Source organism: Anopheles cruzii, chromosome 2, assembly GCF_943734635.1.
Source record: "Anopheles cruzii chromosome 2, idAnoCruzAS_RS32_06, whole genome shotgun sequence".
NCBI classification, from domain to species: Eukaryota; Metazoa; Arthropoda; class Insecta; order Diptera; family Culicidae; genus Anopheles; species Anopheles cruzii.
Window position 1 is genome coordinate 24,113,230 of NC_069144.1, and position 18,849 is coordinate 24,132,078.

Here is an 18,849-nt window from a genome sequence, read left to right on the forward strand (position 1 = left end):
GATTGGTCCAACCGAAGTCGGACCACCGACCACCGAGTCGGATACGCTCCGTCAATTGATATGCAATATTCATAATGACGGATGGGAACCACCAACAGCTGGCGGAACTGCGTGGCTGTGCCGTGGTTACTACCGGGGCGGGTACGTCCAGCCCGTCGTGGCGTCATGCTTCGTTGCCAAACAAACGATGCGTCGGCCACCAACTACAGGACCCTCACTGCGACCCCTGCCATTAGGAAACGCTTTGGACATGGAATCTTTTATATTTACTGCCACACGATTCGAGGATTAGGAGCGTTTTTTTGAGGACTAGGACTGGACGAATTGGGTCATGTCCGGTCCAGTGTGTACAGCGGACGTGTGTCGGTCTACGAACTGATGTTCTGCAAATATTGTGACCTGAACCTCGCTTCAGCCCCCGGGCCATGTTGACTCGACAATTTACAATCGCCGGCTAATGAAGGTAAATGGTGGACGATTTTGTTTCGAACAGCGTTGTCCAGCTGATCGGAAATGATGTATACTACGTCCGGTACGTGTCCGCTAATGGTGGCCAATTTATGACTCTGGTTTTTGCACACAGTTTTCGCTGAACGTTGATGAATTCGTGGTTTGGCTCCTGATTGAATAACATTCCGATTTTTATTTCAAGTATAATTTAATAATTGTCTAAAATTGTTCTAAAATTTCGTCACCGAATTGGTGGTCAGCCAATAGGCATTTGGGTACTGGTAAATATTTTGACGAAGGTTTCTCCTTATTTTCTCTCAATAAAATACAACATAAAATTAGATAAAATCATAATAATCGTAAGTTATTAAAATGAAACAGTTTGGATGTTGAATTAAATATTAAATAGACAATCCATAAATTATCTGTCAAAAGAGTTCATTTCCATCGACTTCAAAACGATTATGTGTATGTAATTTAACTGCTCTTTACATGAGAACCACGTGTGTGCATGCGCTGAACCAAACAAAAATTATGCACCATTTGGTGATTTTTTTCAAAGTGGTCTTACACTTTAAGAACTTTAATTATGTTACTATTTTCCGTAATAATCTACAGTATTTTCTCTTCGTTATGCTATTTGATTAGACTTCTGAATATTTAAAACTGTACCCGGTTGTTCAAATTTTCGTGCTTCAAATAAAATTTCAAAGTTCTTCAAACAATACCGAAAATTACACAAACTATACATCACAACCACTACGTCACTAACATTACATAAATTTATGTAAATTTCATAAGTCTTCGCATAACTTTACGGTTTTCATTATTATAAAAAAGAATATAAGTGCTTCGAATTAAGTACATAACTTTTGGCACGAATATCAGATTGAGTAGTTCTAAGATTTGCAGTCATTATCAGGCAAAGCTTTAATTTCACACCGGAAAGTGAATCGGAACGGATCGGATGAGAAATTTCATGGAAACCATTTGGCGAACTCGTTTGCTTTAATATAATTAATGTTTCAATCAGCACCATCATCATTGGCCCCAACAAAGAACACGAAAGCAAATAGCAACAACACACCATTTTTGTATATTACAAAATTTATTACAACAATTGAAAAAAAAAATAACTCAACGAGCATCGCCGTTGGGCGGTTGTGGCGACTTGTTGCCCTGTTCGCCCGGTTATTTTCTTTTCATTTTCCAAGCGACGTTACTACGCCGGCCGCCAGCGTGTGTGTGTTTACACACAGCTTGCCGAGTGTGTCTAGTAAAGCGGAACTGCGGAAAAAGAGTGTTCGAGAAAAAAACGAGAAGAATAAAACACGAAACAAGAATCGAGCGCTGCATCACTGGGTGAATGTTTTAACAAACGGTTAATGAAGCCAACAGCGACACAAAGAACGAAACACTGGCTGCACATTGCTGTATTTTGTCATGCTGCTCATATTCCCCGAAACCCCCCGACACGGAATGTAAAGGATCACACGACGCCCAGCCGGCGGCTGTTGAACAATAAGCATTAGCGAATAAGCGTTGAAATGTGCCATTTCCGACAGAGGCGACGGCGAAACGTTCGTAACCAGCCGAGGGTACTTGGCAGAACTTTGTCGCCGGGGTGTCAGTCTCCAAAAAACCTGCCGTGGAAGGAAGTGACGCTTGAGTAAGCTCTGCGTCTGTGTGGAGAAACGGTTCCAAGCAACGGTGCCCAGCTACTGCCGGACCAATGCATCGCGCTGCACTTGCGTCTTGGCGCCACAATGGGTGGGAAGAAACGCGAGACAATAATTGGTGACTCTCGTGTCGACCCAGCGCTCAGTGACCCCGGTGTGGGAGCGGTGTACTCTATCAACCCAAGTACCAAGTAGGTGGCGGGATCTGATGAAGCGGGTGCATCGGTAGCGATGCATTTCTTCATCCCCGACGATATAGGGGTGCGCGTAGTCGGGCAGGTTACGTAATAGGGGCTTATCGCGGAATAGGAACAGGGCTTTATGGACACGACTACAAAAGCGGGCAGATCCGATGGCATAATGGCGGAATGTGTTATGGACTTGTCCGGTGGATCGGTTAGCGGTTCTTTGCAAACTCTTTATTCGTTACTGCTGCCTGTATGGCTACCAAGATCCCAGGAAGTGACGATCTAAGAACTAAGGATATTGAACTAACTGAGGAACACCTCCACGAGTTTTCGAGTATTTCGAGGAAGCCATCGGAAACGGTACACAAGCACACACACTGAACACGGCACAGAGGACACAGAGGTGAAGGGTAGGTGAAGCGTATGGTACATGGACGGCACACGGAATGAGTTGCCCCTCTCTAGTTGTAGCCACGGAAACCGCTGACCAGGCTGGAGCCAATGTACCCGGACGGCGTGCTGGCCCCGTAGTAGCCGTAGCCCAGATTGCGGTTGCCGTAGCCGTACTGGTCGCTGTTGTACCCGTAGTAAGACTGCAGCCCACCGTTACCTTGGAAACCACCGTAGCCACCGTAGCCACCACCCACTCCGAGCGTGTTCGTGCCGGGGAAGTAGCCCGATCCCGACTGACGTGGAAAGATAGAGAACAGAGAACAGAGGTCCCACCCAAAAAAGAGGTTGAGATTAGTCTGGGACGTCTGGCGTAGGCGAGATGGGAACCTACCGGATAGTAGCCGCCCTGTGGCAAGTAGCCGCCCTGTGGCAGGTAGCCTCCCTGCGGATAGTAGCCTCCCTGCGGGTAGTAGCCGCCAGTCGATGGGTAGTAGCCTCCGCCCCGGTTGTAGTACGGCTTGCCCAGCAGTCCAAAGTCGAACACTGCTCAGTCGCGAGGGAAAAGGGAAGGGTTGTCACTACAATGAGGTGGCAAGTGGCCGACATCGGAGGCGTCGTCGTTACGTACATCGCTCGCTGGTGGTTCCACCGTAGCTGCTGCCCGCATAGTAGCTCCGCTGCGTTCTCGGCCCCGCCTCGCTGGCGGCCACCTTCGGTTCGATATCGCCGGCATCGCTGGTGGTCACCGAATCATCGCCCAACAATGGTGTCGACGGCGGTGCAGCCACCGCCGCCGCCTCTATCTCGGTCGCCCGCCGTACCGAGCTCGGCTGACAGTACGCCACTTGCGACAGAAACGAGGCCACCAGCAGCATCTGCAAATGAATGGATCAAGGGTGAGAAAGTGCGTCAGTAGGTAAACACACCTTCCACCCGCGTTATGCTGCCAACAGGACGTAGGCCCCCGGATGGCGCCATTTGTGGATGGAAACACCCGTTCGGACGTCCATCGTTCGAAGGCGGAACTCTGTCGTTCAAAATTCATCGACGTGGCCGCCGTGGCTTCTTGACGTGTCTTACCCTTGGACGCGGTATGTCCTTGAACGATGAGTAGTAGTGGGCACGACACAATGCAACCGCACGAAACAATTGGAACAATGAGCAACGGTCGGCACCAGGGAAAACACTTTGCTCGGCGGTGCGATCTTTGCAAAAGATTACCGGCAGCGCTGGGGCTTTGGACGAGCTAATTCGGGTCCAAAACGTTGCCATGCTTTGGGCAACCTCCAAACGGCACTCTATGCGCAGTCTTCGAGGCAGAACCCAGGTCCCAGGTCGGCCCAAAAAGCGTAGATCCGAGAAGACAAACTCTTGGCTATTTGCTTGCTTTCGATGTTTTTTTCTTCAAAAACATAGAAAACATAGAAACATTTTCCGCCGGGGAAAAAGATATCCAATCATTTGCTGCACTGAATTTAAGAAGATTTCCGCAAGGGACCACGCAGGTTTACTTTGAGATTGATCCGAAATTAAACGGGCAACAAAAATATCGCAAAAAACCCGAATGGGCAATAAAAAATCGTTTGAATAACAGAGGCAGCAGCAGTTTGGCTATCAACTTTTGCGTTTGACGTTTTGGCGGCGTTTCCAGAAAGTGAAAGATTACCACAAAACAAAGCGCTATTCGGGCAAGGCGCAGATCGAATGTTGCCATAACTTTGCACCAGCAACATTCTTGTCCTGTGGACGGGCCAAAGGATAAGGCCAAAGTCGCCAAACCGCAACAACAGTAACCGGGTCCAACTTACCTTAAACAGCGCACTGACGAGGGCGTTCATTTTGGTAGGCGTTTCTCGAGCGTGTTCCGGAGAAGAAAAGCGTTTGCTGGAAACCTCAATCGCTCCGCAACTATGCATTCCACTCCAGCCGGTGATTAATTGCCGGAAAAATGCTCGGCCCACAAAACCGACTTTTCGCCTTTCGCTTTTCCCAGACTGGCGCCACACGCTGAACTCCGCACGAACTGCTTTCTGGCACTAAATTTTGGGGTTTGTGCACGACATCGTTCACGGTCACCGGGAAAGAGAGAGAGTGAAGGAGAGAGAGGGTAAGAGAGAGAGTAGACAGCACACTAAACGAGCAGCTCGAAACAATCCACCGATCTTATCCGGCCACTTGTTTCGGGTGCGGTGTAGGATTCCGTTCACTTTTTCCCAACCACTTTTCATCTCATCTTTACTCGATTCCGTGATTCTTCTGCGTGATGCTTTGCATATAAACTGCCCAAAAAGGTTTCTCGGACGCCGGACGCTGTTGGACATTCACTTCACGCAACGCGCACCGAAACCACGGAAAAACATCGAAAACATCGCCAGACCTGACGGTGCTTTGCTTACCAAAAATAATTCAGGAAATTCTCACTCTAAAACTTTTGCACTTTTGCACGGGTACCCTTTTTTATGGTCGGAGAAGAATGGCCTTGGGAGACTTGGGAGCACCGGCACGATGCTGCTGACTGAAGCGATCGGATGGAAGTAATGGTTTTTCCCAGCCGGGCCCGCGACTTTATAGTCACCTGTGTGTTTCGCGGCTCGCGGTGCGTCCGACCTGAACAGATCCGCGGCCGCGGGGGTGAGCATTGCCGACGCTCGATCGCTCACCGTAGTAGTGCCTCACTCGTTCGTAGTTCCGGTGCGCTCGATCGGTGCGCTAGCCTTCGTCAACAGTACGTAAACATTTGCGTTCGAGCCCATAAGCGCGATAAGCGTACGCGCCGCAGGTTTTGAGGTGCGTGCTGGGAGTGGCTAGACTCACAAGAAAGTGCCGGGGCGCGCAACACTCTTGGCACATCGGCCAAGCCAACCTTCTGGTGCCTGGCTGGCCGGTTGCGAACCCGGAGTGCTACATTTTGCACCGCCCAACATCGTCGTCGTCGTCGTGTTTATCCGCACGGAGATGATGACAAACGTGTCTTTGGTTCGTGCGGGTGCAGAAGGTCACTTTAAGGCATGTTGCCTGCCCCAAATTGGTGGCACCTCAAGCAAACTAACAGCGAACCCCTGTTCGAAGGTTCCTGATTCTGAAACGAAACAGAGGGACAACTGTTTGGCGATTTTGGATTGTTTGTTTTGCATAACCCGCTCTGCAAAGTATCGGTCGGGAGTTTCAATAACACGTCGCCGACCATTAGCTGGACGGAAGCGCTAAGTAGCTGACGAATGCACCATGCTCTACATTTCTCAATTTTCGAAGAACGATCAACGCTAGGACTTCTTAAGGTTTGAAAAATCTTAATGGGTTTCCGAAGGAAAGCCGGAGGTTTTTCTAAAGCTGGATTTTTTTTACATTGCTGTGGTGGGACATTTGGAATGGTATTAGTGAGTCGTGGTTTTTTTAATTATTCAGGTCCTTATTTCGAAATCGATTGATAAAAGGAAAAACAAAGGGAATTGTGTGTAACGCCATTTCCGTGAAACAAACAGCAAAACCCTGAGACCACCAACCAAGCATTACGAACGAAAACATAAAGCTGAATAATTCGCAAAAAAGGGTTGCCAAAATTACCATTACCATTGATGAATGATTCATTTAATTTTGTGCATTGATTTGATTCAATTCAACTTTTGACATTGTAACGCCGTAAACCAAGCATTATTTTAATCAATTTGTTATGTTTAGTTCTCCTGTTCTTTAAATAAAAATTCCATATAAATAAGCAAAAACAAAGTGAACCGCTTCATATTTGGTGGAGTGTTAGCCTGACCTATACATAAATTTAAAGCTGTTTTAAAGTTGAAAGTAAAGAGGAAACAAATATGCTTTATTCTGCTATTTTTAGATCTTTCCAGTGATCTTTCGTTTTCCGCTTTTCGTAATGAGTAAAAATCGCCAAACATAAAAATATGTAACCACACGCACACACACGCCGATACCCGCACTCCCCGTTTGTTGTTCCGGGGAAGTCCATTGCGGTTTCCACGAACCGAACGGACATGGCGCGGACTTAGAGTGAGCGCAAATGGTAAATTACAACTTTTGTTTGCTAACCAACCTGTGGCCGGAGTGTGTGGTTTGTAGTTTGGCCACGGCCACCCTTTTTTCTTTTCTTCCTGCCTTCTGCATGGCTGACGCACTGACGGGTTCATTCCACATCCCTCCAACGCGTTCTACAGGTTAAACGGCTGTGTGTGGAAAAGAGTTCCGCGACCAGCGTATACGTATTTAGGGAAGGAAAACCCGGAATGGGTGCCTCTTTGGCTTGCAAACCACAACCACAACAAGTCGGCACAAGTGGACACGCCGCTTATGACTGTTTCGTAAGAGTCCAACAACTTGGCGACACGCAGTTTTGAGACGTGCGATTTAAGTTTGTAATCTACAAACAGAGAAGGAATGCCTGAAACGCCTAAAGGTATGCAATAAGCCAAACTAATACTTTAGGGCTTCGTGCATTTTGATTAGTTTACCTATTATTTTTGCAATAGTATTCCACAGAAAACGTTGTTAGGTTCATGCCAATGCCTTCTAATAGCTTAAGTCTTGCATATTTTTGTCAGTGTATTGTCAGAATCTATTTCTAACTATTTACAAACGATTTCAAACAAGTCCGGGCGAACCCAAAACGGAAGTTGATAAAAACTATATTAGCTTTACCTCGAAAGCCATAAATTGGCCCGTGGCCCATCTTCAGCGCCGATCAACAGGCGGCCAAAAGGCGGCTCTCTTTCGCGGTGGCTTAACGGATCGATTGTTGACGTCAGTCGGGCGAAAAGTTGTCCATTATCACCGGCCGGTGACCTCGGCCGCGGGGGACCACAAAATGTGCGTTGGATTGCCCACCCGAACGGGGTGACAACCGATGGCCATTTTGGCCCTGATGACCCGGGCTGGTACTGATAAATGTAGGATAAACACCGGGACCGGCAAATAATGGCGGCGCCCGAAACGTGATTCACCCTTTCCTGAGCGTGGTCCGAGGTCCGCTCCCGCTGATGAGCTCCGGTGTTCGAAGAACACACACAGTTCCGGTTCGCAGAACGCTTTCCTCGAACCGCGTGCGGTCGGTGTGGTGTCGGCCGGTTGTTTGCCTGACGGGCGCTGGCGGCCCGAAATTATCCTTCACCACCCACTAATTACACAATCTACGAACGCCCGAGGCGTCTGACTGAGGCGATGTTGCGCGGTGCGACGATTGGCGTGGTAATTTCGGAGTCAAATAGTTCCGAACGTCACACAATGTCCCCATTAGGGCAATCGGTTCTTCGCCACAAGACGCACCGTGCGGAGGCGGTTCGGTGTCGCAATCTCCGATAAGACCGCCGAGACTGTGGGTGTTGCAGATTGTCCGTAGAAAAAAAACCGCAAAAAAAAGGCATACTTCGAGGAAGGCATTCTTCGGGACGGAGTCTACGGAGCCGATACCGATAGGGATGGTTAGTAAGATCGACGACCGGCTGACACTTGACTCATTAGGCGATCGGAAGTCCTTAGGTTTCGGTGTTTCTTTCTTGTCACGTAGTTACGCTAATAGATGGGCCTTTGATATGGCGGCAATGTTTACATCCAGCACACCGAACCCGGCAACGTTCGCTGGCCATTTGAACTCTCGTCACGCCAAAGGTCGTTGAATTAAATGGAGCTCCTGATTTATGTTACTCAGCATTGGGTTAGAAAAACCAAATGGCAAGCGTGATTGGCTCTTTTGTTTAGCTTTTCTATTTTTGGTCCTGTACGGTAATGGGAATCTTGAAAGATTGTTAGTTCTATGCAAATATTTTGGGATGGTTCTGTCTAGTTATGGATCAATATGAAAACTTGAAATATACGCATCGCAATCAGAAAATAATTTTGTTGCCGTATTTTTGAGTATCTCTGAGGCATTGTTTTCCAAAAATGTAAGCGTTTTTACTATTGCTTATATTTAACTATAATATGCCTCGAGAGTTTTTTAACTTTAGGTATGTGTAAAGCATAAAGTCTTAGGTATATTTCAGTAAACGTTTGGGATGCTGGTAGATTGATAGAAACGTACAGGATCTTCGAATAGACCCATGTATTAAATATTCAAAGAAGTAGTTTCCTAATTAGATTTCCTTTTCTAACGTTGTTCAGTTATTGAAAGTAACTTGTTACATTGAATCAATCATTACGGTCAATAGTTTATCTTTTTTTTTACTGGGAAAATCAAGCACCGAAGGTCCGATGTCCTGATTATGTATCCCTGGTCAACCGGCACGCAGCGCTTCCTATTTTATTCTTCTCGCAGATATCGCTACCCGTCCGCAATTTCAACTCCGCTCCATCCGCAGGCATGGTAACGAATCCGATTCCGCTCAAAATGCCTGTCCCTGAGGTGGAATGTCTAAATATGTGTCGTTTTAGTAGCCGCAGCCGGTGCGATATTTTCGTTCGTCTGTCCAGTGCGCTTGCTGGCAATCAGCCGAAGGTCGCTGCAGTTAGCGAGGGCCGTTATGACACACATCGGGGGCCTTATGTAATGACACACCCACGCGCGCCCAATCTATCTGGCAGTTCCGAAAGGGTTTATCGTGACACCGGTGGCTGACAAGGCACGACAAGTGATAGGCGTGCGAATGGCGAAATGAAGCCTTGGACATCCGGAATGAGTACGGTCGCTGGTCTCAGAACGCGCAATGCTCATAACAGCAATGATGCTGTTGCTGGGCTGTGGGACTGCGACCCCACAATGTCAGGGTTTTTGGGGTGCCAATGATGGGGCCATTGTGAACAGTGCAACGTCCAACAGCGCCAACTGGGACTTGCAATAGGTCAGTATCGGTCACCGGTACCCTGCGCCACAAGTCAACCACAATGTACGTGGGTTTGGTTTGTAGGGCAGCATCAGGTCGGGTCCCATGGCTTGAAGGGCACACCCATGGTGCGGGTTGATCGAAAAGTGCGGCCTGGCACACGAATCTTCAAAAAACCGTATAGCAAACATCATTTGAAATGGCTGTCGTCAAACTCGAACTTTGGTCAATAACTATAAACATTCAACGTAACTCTGAAATTTTTTGTATTTTTATTTAATTTTTGTATATTTACTTTTACTTTTGTGCTTTACTTTTGTGCTGCACTTTTCGATCAACCCTCACGGTGTACTCACGGTGCCACCGCCATTAATGCATTATCACATCGTTTGGCGAAATTAGCTTCGAAACACCGAAAGCTAAGCACGACGAACGAAGCGCCCGTATTGTTGTAGCCATGCAATTGTTTATTGTAGTGCTTTAATTGGGTTTGCTTTGGGAGCATACCAATAGTCATTCGCTTGAACGGCTCGCAGAAATTTAGGGCCACCAATTGTCTCCTCTCGGGACTTGGAATGATCGCAGGATGCGGCAGGTAGCCATTTGAGAGCCGTTTATGCAAGAAATTTGCGTTAATGCTATCTACATATTGCTTAGGTTATTTCTGTGATTCCCATTCATGAGAATACCTGTGAGAAGGGGCCCCAGAATGAGGATACTGTTTTGCGTAACAATGCGTGCCGTTAATGCTGATGCTGAGCTGCCTGAGAATTTTAGCGAACAGAATAACATGTATGGCCATACATTTCAACCATTTATATTAAACAAAACATGTCAGGCTTTAAGTGGATTTGGTCAGATTGGAATGAGATTTTCATTTTGTTATTTGACAGAAACGTTCACCTATTTGTGTCTGCCGTTTCATTTAGAATTGTAAAACGCATACCAGCATCAAACGAGGGTCATAGTTAATTGTGTTTTTGTTATGTGTAATTTTTCTCTATCCACCCAATTTTTGATGCATTCAAACATCGAAAAGTTTTGCCAACATTATATCAAGCTACGGGTTCGGATTAGGTAATTAACCACCCTCAGATTTTCAATGATAGTTTACACCAAAATCCATTGACATTTGGGAATGTAATAAAAGTTGTTGCACAGGAATGTTTTTGAGAGCTATTTCGAATGTTCGTTCTATCGTAATCAAATTGTTTTTGCATTTCGTTTTGTCCTGCAGCTTTCGAAGCATTACTTTGGAGCCAAAAAAGCTGGATAGAGATTTTCTTAATTAGAAAAACCCTCAAAATTTAATTTGGAAAAACCATCAAATTTATTTGTTGAAAATGGCGTTGGTGGCGTACTTAAGAACGGATAGACGGAAAAATATATATCAAGAGGTCATTAGAGTCAGCCAATTCAAATGGGACTTCCGTTTTAGAAGTGTGCATGTTACAGCAACATCAAGGATGTTGATTATTTCTTGTTTGTCTAATATCTAACCATTTTTAGAATAAACTGGCGCTTTTGGCAGTTAGTTTCGGACTTGTAGAAAACTTCAAATTTTATTTAAATATTTCAGCAGCAATATTTCAACAAGGCACCCAGTATGCACCTGAGTATCCTAACTCAGGACACCATTACAGGACAGGTGGCTGGGCTATCTATCACAATATTCCAAATAGGCGATCATGAGGAATGCACAGTACTGTAACGTTTATTTCGGTAATAATAGAGGTTTTCCACCGATAGGCCGGTCAACCACAGTTACCACACCGCGGCGACCCGTACCCGACTGACGGAATGGCAAACTGACTGCCGGGCGGTAGACCACCGATCTGCGCTGCCTTCGTCCCCGGCAGACTATCGACAATGACGAGCGGCAGGAACACCTGTTTCGCGTTCGGATCGACCGCACCGAGCCCCTCGTCTCCACAGTCCACAGACGGTCCGGACCGGGAAGGGCCCAACTGTTTCAGTAGCATCTGGAGCATCGTTCGCAGCTCCTGAAGCTCGTAGCCAACCGCATCCAGATCACCTTTAGCATGTGAGTCAATCGGTCAAAATGGACACTAACGAGAGAATGGGCAGTGCGCGTCTACTCACGGGGGGGCTTCTGGACCAGATTGTTTGTCGGTTGTCCGATTAGATTATCACCGTTCGGTGGTCCAAACTTGTTGCCGCTGGTTTTGGTTGGCTGCTCGGCGTAGCTGTTTTTCGGGGTCGGCCGTGGAGTTGTCGTTGCCGGACGTCGGGTGGTGGCCGGTTGTTCTTGGCGTGGTTCGGTCGGTTGTCGTGTCGTAGTCGTGGCTGGTGCTGTCCTGGGACGGGTTGTGGACGGAGAAGGTGCCCGCGTTGTTTGCCGGGGCGCTGCAGTTCGTGCTGCGGTCGGCCTAGCAGTTGTCGGTCTGGGAGTCGTTGGTCTGGCTGTTGTTGGTCGAGGAGTTGTTGGTCTGGCAGTTGTTGGTTCGGGAGTCGTTGGCCTGGTAGTCGTGGCTCGGGGAGTCGTTGGTCTGGCAGTTGTTGGTTGGGGAGTCGTTGGTCTGGGGGTCGTTGGAGGTGTAGTAGTTCTCACAGTAGTGGTAGGGTCGGGCCTGCGGCTGCTGGGGGGCGGTGCTTTAGTCGTCTGCGTCACCGTTCCATCGTCGTTCACCCGGAACCCTTCCGGGATCGACAGCTCGTTGCGCTCATCCTTGCTTTTTTGCAGCACGCGGCAAACGTCGGGCAGGAAGAGATCGTCCCAATCGTACTTTGTACCGGTGGCGTCATAGATGTTTGCGCTGTAGCAATGGTGAAATAAAGCGAACAATCGGACAATCATTCACTGAATAAAAGTATCTGATTCCATAAAGGATTTCCAACAGATTCTCTCCCGCAGTGGGCCACTTGTCACAACGGATCTTTACAGTTCAAGAGGTCCGGGTTCGGGTCCTACTTACACACTGTTGGCCACGTGGGCCGAGTAGACGGTGGTCGGCTTGTTCGGTGCCACCACCCGATAGCCTGTCATGTCGGACACGTAGTGGTACAGGTGGGTACCGTTCTGGGGGTCCACAAATCCGTAGCACCCGTACGTAACATCGTCAGGACCCTTGACCTTGTGTTGGAACTGGTTGTAGTTCTGGCGCGGCACGATGTACCCGTAGTTGAACGATCCCTCCACCGTCTTGCCCTGATGGTAGAGCTTCGAATCCGAATCAACCTTGATGTCGATGTCGATGTTATCATTCAAGGCAGCCCCGAATACGTTGCTGATGGCCAACACTCCAAACAGCAAGATCTACATGAAGGAGTGAGAGAAATGCAGAAAGAGTAAGAAGGAGACATAAGGATGAGCTGACCAGCTGTCAACGAGGGCGACAATTTATTGGCCATCATCTCGCTGATCTGCAGGCTTTTGAACTCCCACGCTGGGCTGTTTGGAGGATTCCTCCGCGTGGTCCAGATCCGGCGCGCACTGTGCCGAGATCGTCCGTGTGATTTGTCAGGCAAATTTATTCTCTGCACACGGAAAATGCCATGGTTATGATTCTAGTGCGGCTAAGCAACAATGAGAGAGCGAGAGAGAGAGAGAGATATGAAGCGCCGCCACGACGCTTCGATTATGCATAATCGATGCGGAATTTTTAATGCGCCCGATGACACCTGGTGACATCACTGGTAGAGTGGTGGTGGTGGTCGTCGGGTCGCAACCGGTCCGGTGGCGCTGCCGGCCGAAGATTACCGAAAAATTCTTCTCCAAGGACGGTCTGCTCCGAATGAATTTGTGAAGTAATGCGAGCAAAATGCTGGGGCAGCAGCAGATGGTGGCCCAGCTGGTTGCCAGCTAATCTGACACGCGGAGGGCAAATGTAAATCCTACAACGAAACATACCAGATGTCTCAGGGTCGTGCGCTATCAAACGTGCCCGAAAGTTCAGAACCAGAACGGAAGCGGTACGTGAGGCAATCAGATCCAATTTATGGCGGGCGTGGAACGTGGTGAATCAATTTGAAACTTCAACATCGGGAAAAGAATAACTCCAAGGTGCAATGATTGATCTAATGAAAACAAAATTCCTCAGGTATGGCTCGCGGGGCAATTAGCTACCTACACTACTGCACAAACTTCTACATCGGAGCGATTCGTGGTCCGGTGCTTGATGGCTTCAAATTTTTAATTCATGAACGAGATGCTCTCCTAGGAGAGAGTTTTCGAATGGAAGAGTTCCATTATAAAGATGTCAATCGAGATCCATTAAATAATTAAGCTAGTTATCAAGCTTTGCCATCGTTTGCAATATCTCCTCAAGTACTGGATGAGGATTTCTTCAGACTCGTTCATAGACAAGTGTTAAGCAAAGTGTTTCCATTATCATTTAATTTGAAATTAGTGAAAAGAAAAAAGCTCAACAAGTAAGTGTGTGTGCGAAATATAGGAAAAGTGTACTTGAGATAGAAAGGTTAAGTCGTTTAAAAACATCAAAATAAAATATTCCACTAAATCTAAGCAGATAGCCAAGATCAAGCAAAAGAACCAAATCAACAAAATATGCAAACTTGTATATTTCTATACTTTGGGCTCAAAAACAAAATCAGTTGGCGTTTGGCATTTAACTAATTTTTCCTTCCAGGCTCCACTGTATTCCTCATCTACTTGGAAGATCCTCTCGCTGTTACGCAAGCGACTTTCAAATTAGAATTAATTTTGTTTTATAGCGACAATATCACAATTTACTTGTCGCACTGTTAGTAACATCACTCCTTCGAAAGATAAAGCTCTTTCAAAAATCGATTCTATCCTCCCAACTCGGGTATTAAGTTGCAGTGGACAAACATAGTGGAAGCGAGGATAGCGAAAATCTACACACTGTACTTGAAGGGTCGTGAAAATATTGTGCAAGTAATTTGTTAATCGTGGCTCGTTCGCATCCGTTCGTCTAGTTTACAGACCCCACCAGAGCTCTTGTTCTTCCTTTTTCCTAATTTCTCGAGCTGGTCAAAACGGTGTTCGTTTATAATTTCCATCGCTCAAGGTTCCGTACACTAGTAGACAATCCGACATACGCCTTTGATTAAAACACGCAAAGCAATGCCTGACTAACATTCGCAGGATAATGATGGTTCTAGAGTAGGGTACTGTTCAGACCAGAACAGGGAACGATGAACAAGCAAACTGTTGGCGCGAGATTTTTTTTTCGTCACAATGTACAGCTCTATTAAATTCCGCACGAGGTACATTCGTACTAATTCGTCACTAACTTACCGCTGCACTTGTTTGAAACATTCTCGAATCCGTTTTGTTTTTGTTGAGCGAAGCGTAAAGAAACCAACTCCGTTCGTACTTGTGGCGGGCACTAGTTTTGGGAGTTTTAATAATGTTCATACGCGACTCAACTTGCCAGGTCCTGTTTTGTTCCGCATTAATGAGTCCGCAAAACAAGTGACACTCTCGCTATCGTTGATTTTCACTGTGTACAAAAATTGTGCACCGAGGACCGATGACTGACGATGGTTAAAATCGCTTATGTTCTATCCACAACACGCGCACAGCCCGAGAGACAGAGAGAGCGAGCAGAAAGGAAGAAAAGGACACTATCTAGAATCGAGGCTACGGCCGTTGCCAAAAAGACGCGACACTTAGCATGTACAGCTTCCGTGTTGCACGAAACCCCCAGCAGGACCGATCTCTCTCTCAGGTGTCGCAGGTTCGCTTCTCAGGCCACCAGCCGCCGATCGACTAAAGCTCGCTCTACGTCCGAGACACTTTTAAATAGGTGCTACAAAAAACAAAATCGGACCCTCTCGCGAAACGAACGAACCGAACGAAGAAGAGCAGCTTTCAGAAATCAAGTCAAGAAATGTGGTTAAGGCGGACCTTAAAACACATCCACACACGATGACGCAGACGACGTCGGCCGACCGCCTCCTGATGCGTAGCGCGTGTTTTATGTCTTGGTTTTGCATTTTTGATGAGCGGAACCGGCAGCCAGTATGCCAGTGTTAGCGGCGCCCGCCGAGCACGACTTTTAATGGGCGCCCGACGCCGGCACACACCGAAAACCAGACCTCCAAACAGCCAACTGTCTGGCACACAGGACTCGAAGTCGGGTCACGGTGGGGCGAATCTAAACGATGATTTCCAATTATTTTATCGAAGTTCCGCTCTTCCCCGATAACTCGCTGTAACTGCTGCAGATGATCCTGCCTGGCGAGAATCCGACGGACGATGGGAGCGCTAATGGTGTTTTCTGCAGGATTGCCTAATTTATGAGACAAATTGCTTCCAAGGCACGGTACTTCGCAGCTCGAGGATGTCCTTACAGCGGCATACATAATTACTCATCCGGGATCCGGGAAATTCTTAATTGTTTACCTGTTTGAAAAGCGCTCCATTTCCGGAATTCCTAGATTCCTTTCGTGTCGACGATGAAGTGCGATACCCTATCTGCCCGTGCAGCTGGAAGGAAGTTTGAAGTTCTCGGTGATGAATTAGCGCTCCACAAAGATGTCGAGGACACACCTTCAAAGGTGGAACTGTAGCGCGTTTATAGAGATGTGATGTGCCCTTTTTAAAGCGATGTGTTGTGTTGTTACAACCAGTGGAAGTGTTCGATGAGTGGAAAATGGGCCCCATCAATCAGGCCACCTGGCAGCATATGTTTTAGGGAAATATATTCAATTACAAAGGTCACATTATTAGTGTTGTGTTGGTTTGATTGATTTGCATATAGGCTTCGTGGAGTTGACCTGCAGAGAATTGGGCTCTTAATGATGAACATAAGTCAGCGCGAACGCGTAGGACTATCCACTGCAAAAGACCTTGACCTTGACCACGCATTGGTGTGCAAGTCAAAGTTGAAGTGATCCGGTCGGACGATGTGGTCCTAGTTTATTCGTTATTTTATTTTAATTGAGTGTTATCAATTTTAGAGCTTTAGACAGTTAATTACTAGAATGTGTCTTTGATAAACTCACAGCTTTAAGACCATTGATCTTGGGAATTAAATTGTGATAAAAGTTACGGGAAACACACCAACTCTGAAATTGCATAAATCTTTTTACATAAACACCGGTGTACTCAAAAGAACCACCGATAATATGTTTAAAAGTGCAAACAATATTTAGCCAAGTGCAATAGAAAATGCTCTAAACATGTAATTATATCAATTATATCATTAACACCACATGTGACCCCTTTTTCCGTAAGACACATTTTTATATTTTTATAGAACTGGTTTTCTTCTTCTCAAACAAGATTTCATGTTCAATTTAACAGGCTTATGAAGAAGCGTGAAACTTCTTATATTCATATCGTTTTTCGTTGACCATCGCGTGTAACAGACACAATTTTTAACATTCAACAGGAAATATACATTTTTTTATCTGAATGTAAATCAATTTTATGTGGTCAAAAGGAAGCGTATTGGCTTATCATCGTCGTCTCTCTCTCTCTTTCTCTCTGTTTATCTCTCTGGGAATGTTTCCGACATTAGTCAGCGGCACGGCGTCTATGCAAATGGGCAACGGCATTGTTCACATCTCGGGTGAGTCGTTCATAAATTGCGGAGCCTTTCAACAAGCCTTTGGGCCTTTGACGGGTCCACCATCTGTTGATCCCTGATGCCTAATGAAGATTTTCACATGTTTTATGGGCGATGCTGTTTCAGGCTCGCCGAGATTGTTTTCAGAGGTGCTCAGTTTTATGCTCAGTTCAACTTACTCGGCTCGCCGTAACATGATAGGGCTACGATTTTTCGTACGATTTATTGGTCGATCAAGCCACCGCGGCCACTGGATTGTCGCGCAGTCGATTGACCGAGCGTAAGACTACAAAGTACACTTGTTTAACATAGCACAATTGTTCCACTTCTTACCGTGGTACAAAACACCAGGGGCAGTGCTGCAAAATATGCTAATATGCGAGCTGTTAGCATGGGCACCGGTCAAAAGAATGCCGGTCGTCGGCCGTCGCCGCTATCGTTGCGCATAAAACAAATAAACTTCCTTGGGCAGGGGAGAGACCATCGATCGTCATCGAATCGCGGATGACATTTAGCCACCGCGCTGCTAAAGGTCATCTCAACCAGCGCGGCGGTCGGCGCGATCTGTATCCGTTTCGCCGGAATCATTAGAAGAAGATGAGCCGACACACGGCGTTGCATCCTGCACTGACCAGTGGGTGTGGGAGTTCCGAAGCTTTTATGGCCAATTTAGCTAGTCATAAATTTAGGGGAGAAGATGGCTTTATGGGTTCGTTGGTGTTGTTGGCGAGCAAATTCATTAGAACGATCGATAGACGAAAAGTCGAACGTTTAGCAAAAGGTTGGCAATATTCATTTTCATGATTTTTATGGCGTATGGTACATGATTCGATTGATATTTGCGGCAGCCGAATTAGTTTGGTCTCTTGTACTGGAGAAGATCAATTTTACACTTAATCATTTCATTTGTTTTATTTCTGCAGTCAAACTTATTGGTACACGTACGTTGTGTACATATTTCACACTTTGTACTTTCGCTTTTTCAACACAATGTTGGTTGATATTAACGATTTTCGATAGCATGTTATTTTACAAATATTTATCTCTGCATATTACATTCTGTTTGACTCTATATTTTTTTCCTCATATCGTTTATATGTGTACATTGTGCACCACATTTTCATACCTTTTACATCTGGCTTACGTTCGGATTCATGTTTTGCCTTTTGGGGCAAAACAATTAAGTCAACCTCTCAAGAAGCAATTTATGCAATCAGAGCAGATGCTCTGGCTTATGCAGCTCGATTTCGTGGCCACAACCGACGCTAATTACAAACTCAAATCATCGGCTAGCCTTCAACGCCGGGGAAGTCACCTCTTAAGCCATGGATATTTCGGCGATGAAACAAATCGTGAGCTCGGCAACCCTCACCTTGCCCGGTACGGATAGGTGTTACCGATATGGCCTGGCTCTGGATGCCATCCTTCATTAGCACCCGGCGCAAACCATCAAAGGCTACCGGCCTTTAGCGTGGCAAACAGTCTTAGGGAAGTGGCATTAAAATTTCTGTAATTTCATCAAATCGCTTCGCCTAGCAGCGCCATCGCCAGGAGCATCGTCGTGTGACCTGACACAAAAGCAGCTTTCCTCTCGGACACGAACTCGCCTGACATACGAACCAGCCGGGGCAGCGTTAAGCAATTGACTCATCGTAGCCGAAGTTAGAACGTTGAACCGGATCTACTTATGCAGGCCTGAAATTTGCCAGTTTCAGTTCGATCCGATTCGGTCGGTCGGTCGGTCGGTCGGTCGGGTCGTTCGGCGTTTTAAAAATATGCGCCAGAATCGCATCTCCGCAACGGGAACCGAACGAGAGAATCATCTTCTCCGCGAACCAAGGAGGAGATA

The 18,849-nt window shown here is 46.6% G+C and overlaps 3 protein-coding genes across 3 annotated transcripts in view; all 3 read right to left on the reverse strand.

Annotated features, from left to right (window-relative positions):
- Positions 1–2,188, reverse strand: part of LOC128278717 (proton-associated sugar transporter A-like) — a 7,276-nt gene extending 5,088 nt beyond the window's left edge. The window contains exons 1-2 of the mRNA XM_053017446.1: positions 2,173–2,188; positions 1,886–1,961 (exon numbers count right to left, since the gene is read on the reverse strand). Coding sequence (XP_052873406.1) covers positions 1,886–1,961; positions 2,173–2,188 — 92 coding nt within the window. The remainder of the gene's footprint in view (positions 1–1,885; positions 1,962–2,172) is intronic.
- Positions 2,189–2,778: 590 nt separating this feature from the next.
- On the reverse strand, positions 2,779–4,548 carry LOC128278718 (prisilkin-39-like). Its single transcript, XM_053017447.1, has 4 exons — positions 4,519–4,548; positions 3,339–3,585; positions 3,102–3,253; positions 2,779–3,003 (listed from the first exon to the last, which is right to left on the reverse strand). Exons 1-4 carry the CDS (start codon positions 4,546–4,548, stop codon positions 2,779–2,781), a joined length of 654 nt encoding a protein of 217 aa, XP_052873407.1.
- A 6,686-nt stretch (positions 4,549–11,234) lies between these two features.
- Positions 11,235–18,156, reverse strand: LOC128278719 (uncharacterized). The gene is made up of 6 exons (XM_053017448.1): positions 18,145–18,156; positions 12,417–12,757; positions 12,053–12,257; positions 11,876–11,990; positions 11,584–11,793; positions 11,235–11,515 (listed from the first exon to the last, which is right to left on the reverse strand). Exons 1-6 carry the CDS (start codon positions 18,154–18,156, stop codon positions 11,235–11,237), a joined length of 1,164 nt encoding a protein of 387 aa, XP_052873408.1.
- Between the last annotated feature and the right edge of the window lie 693 nt (positions 18,157–18,849).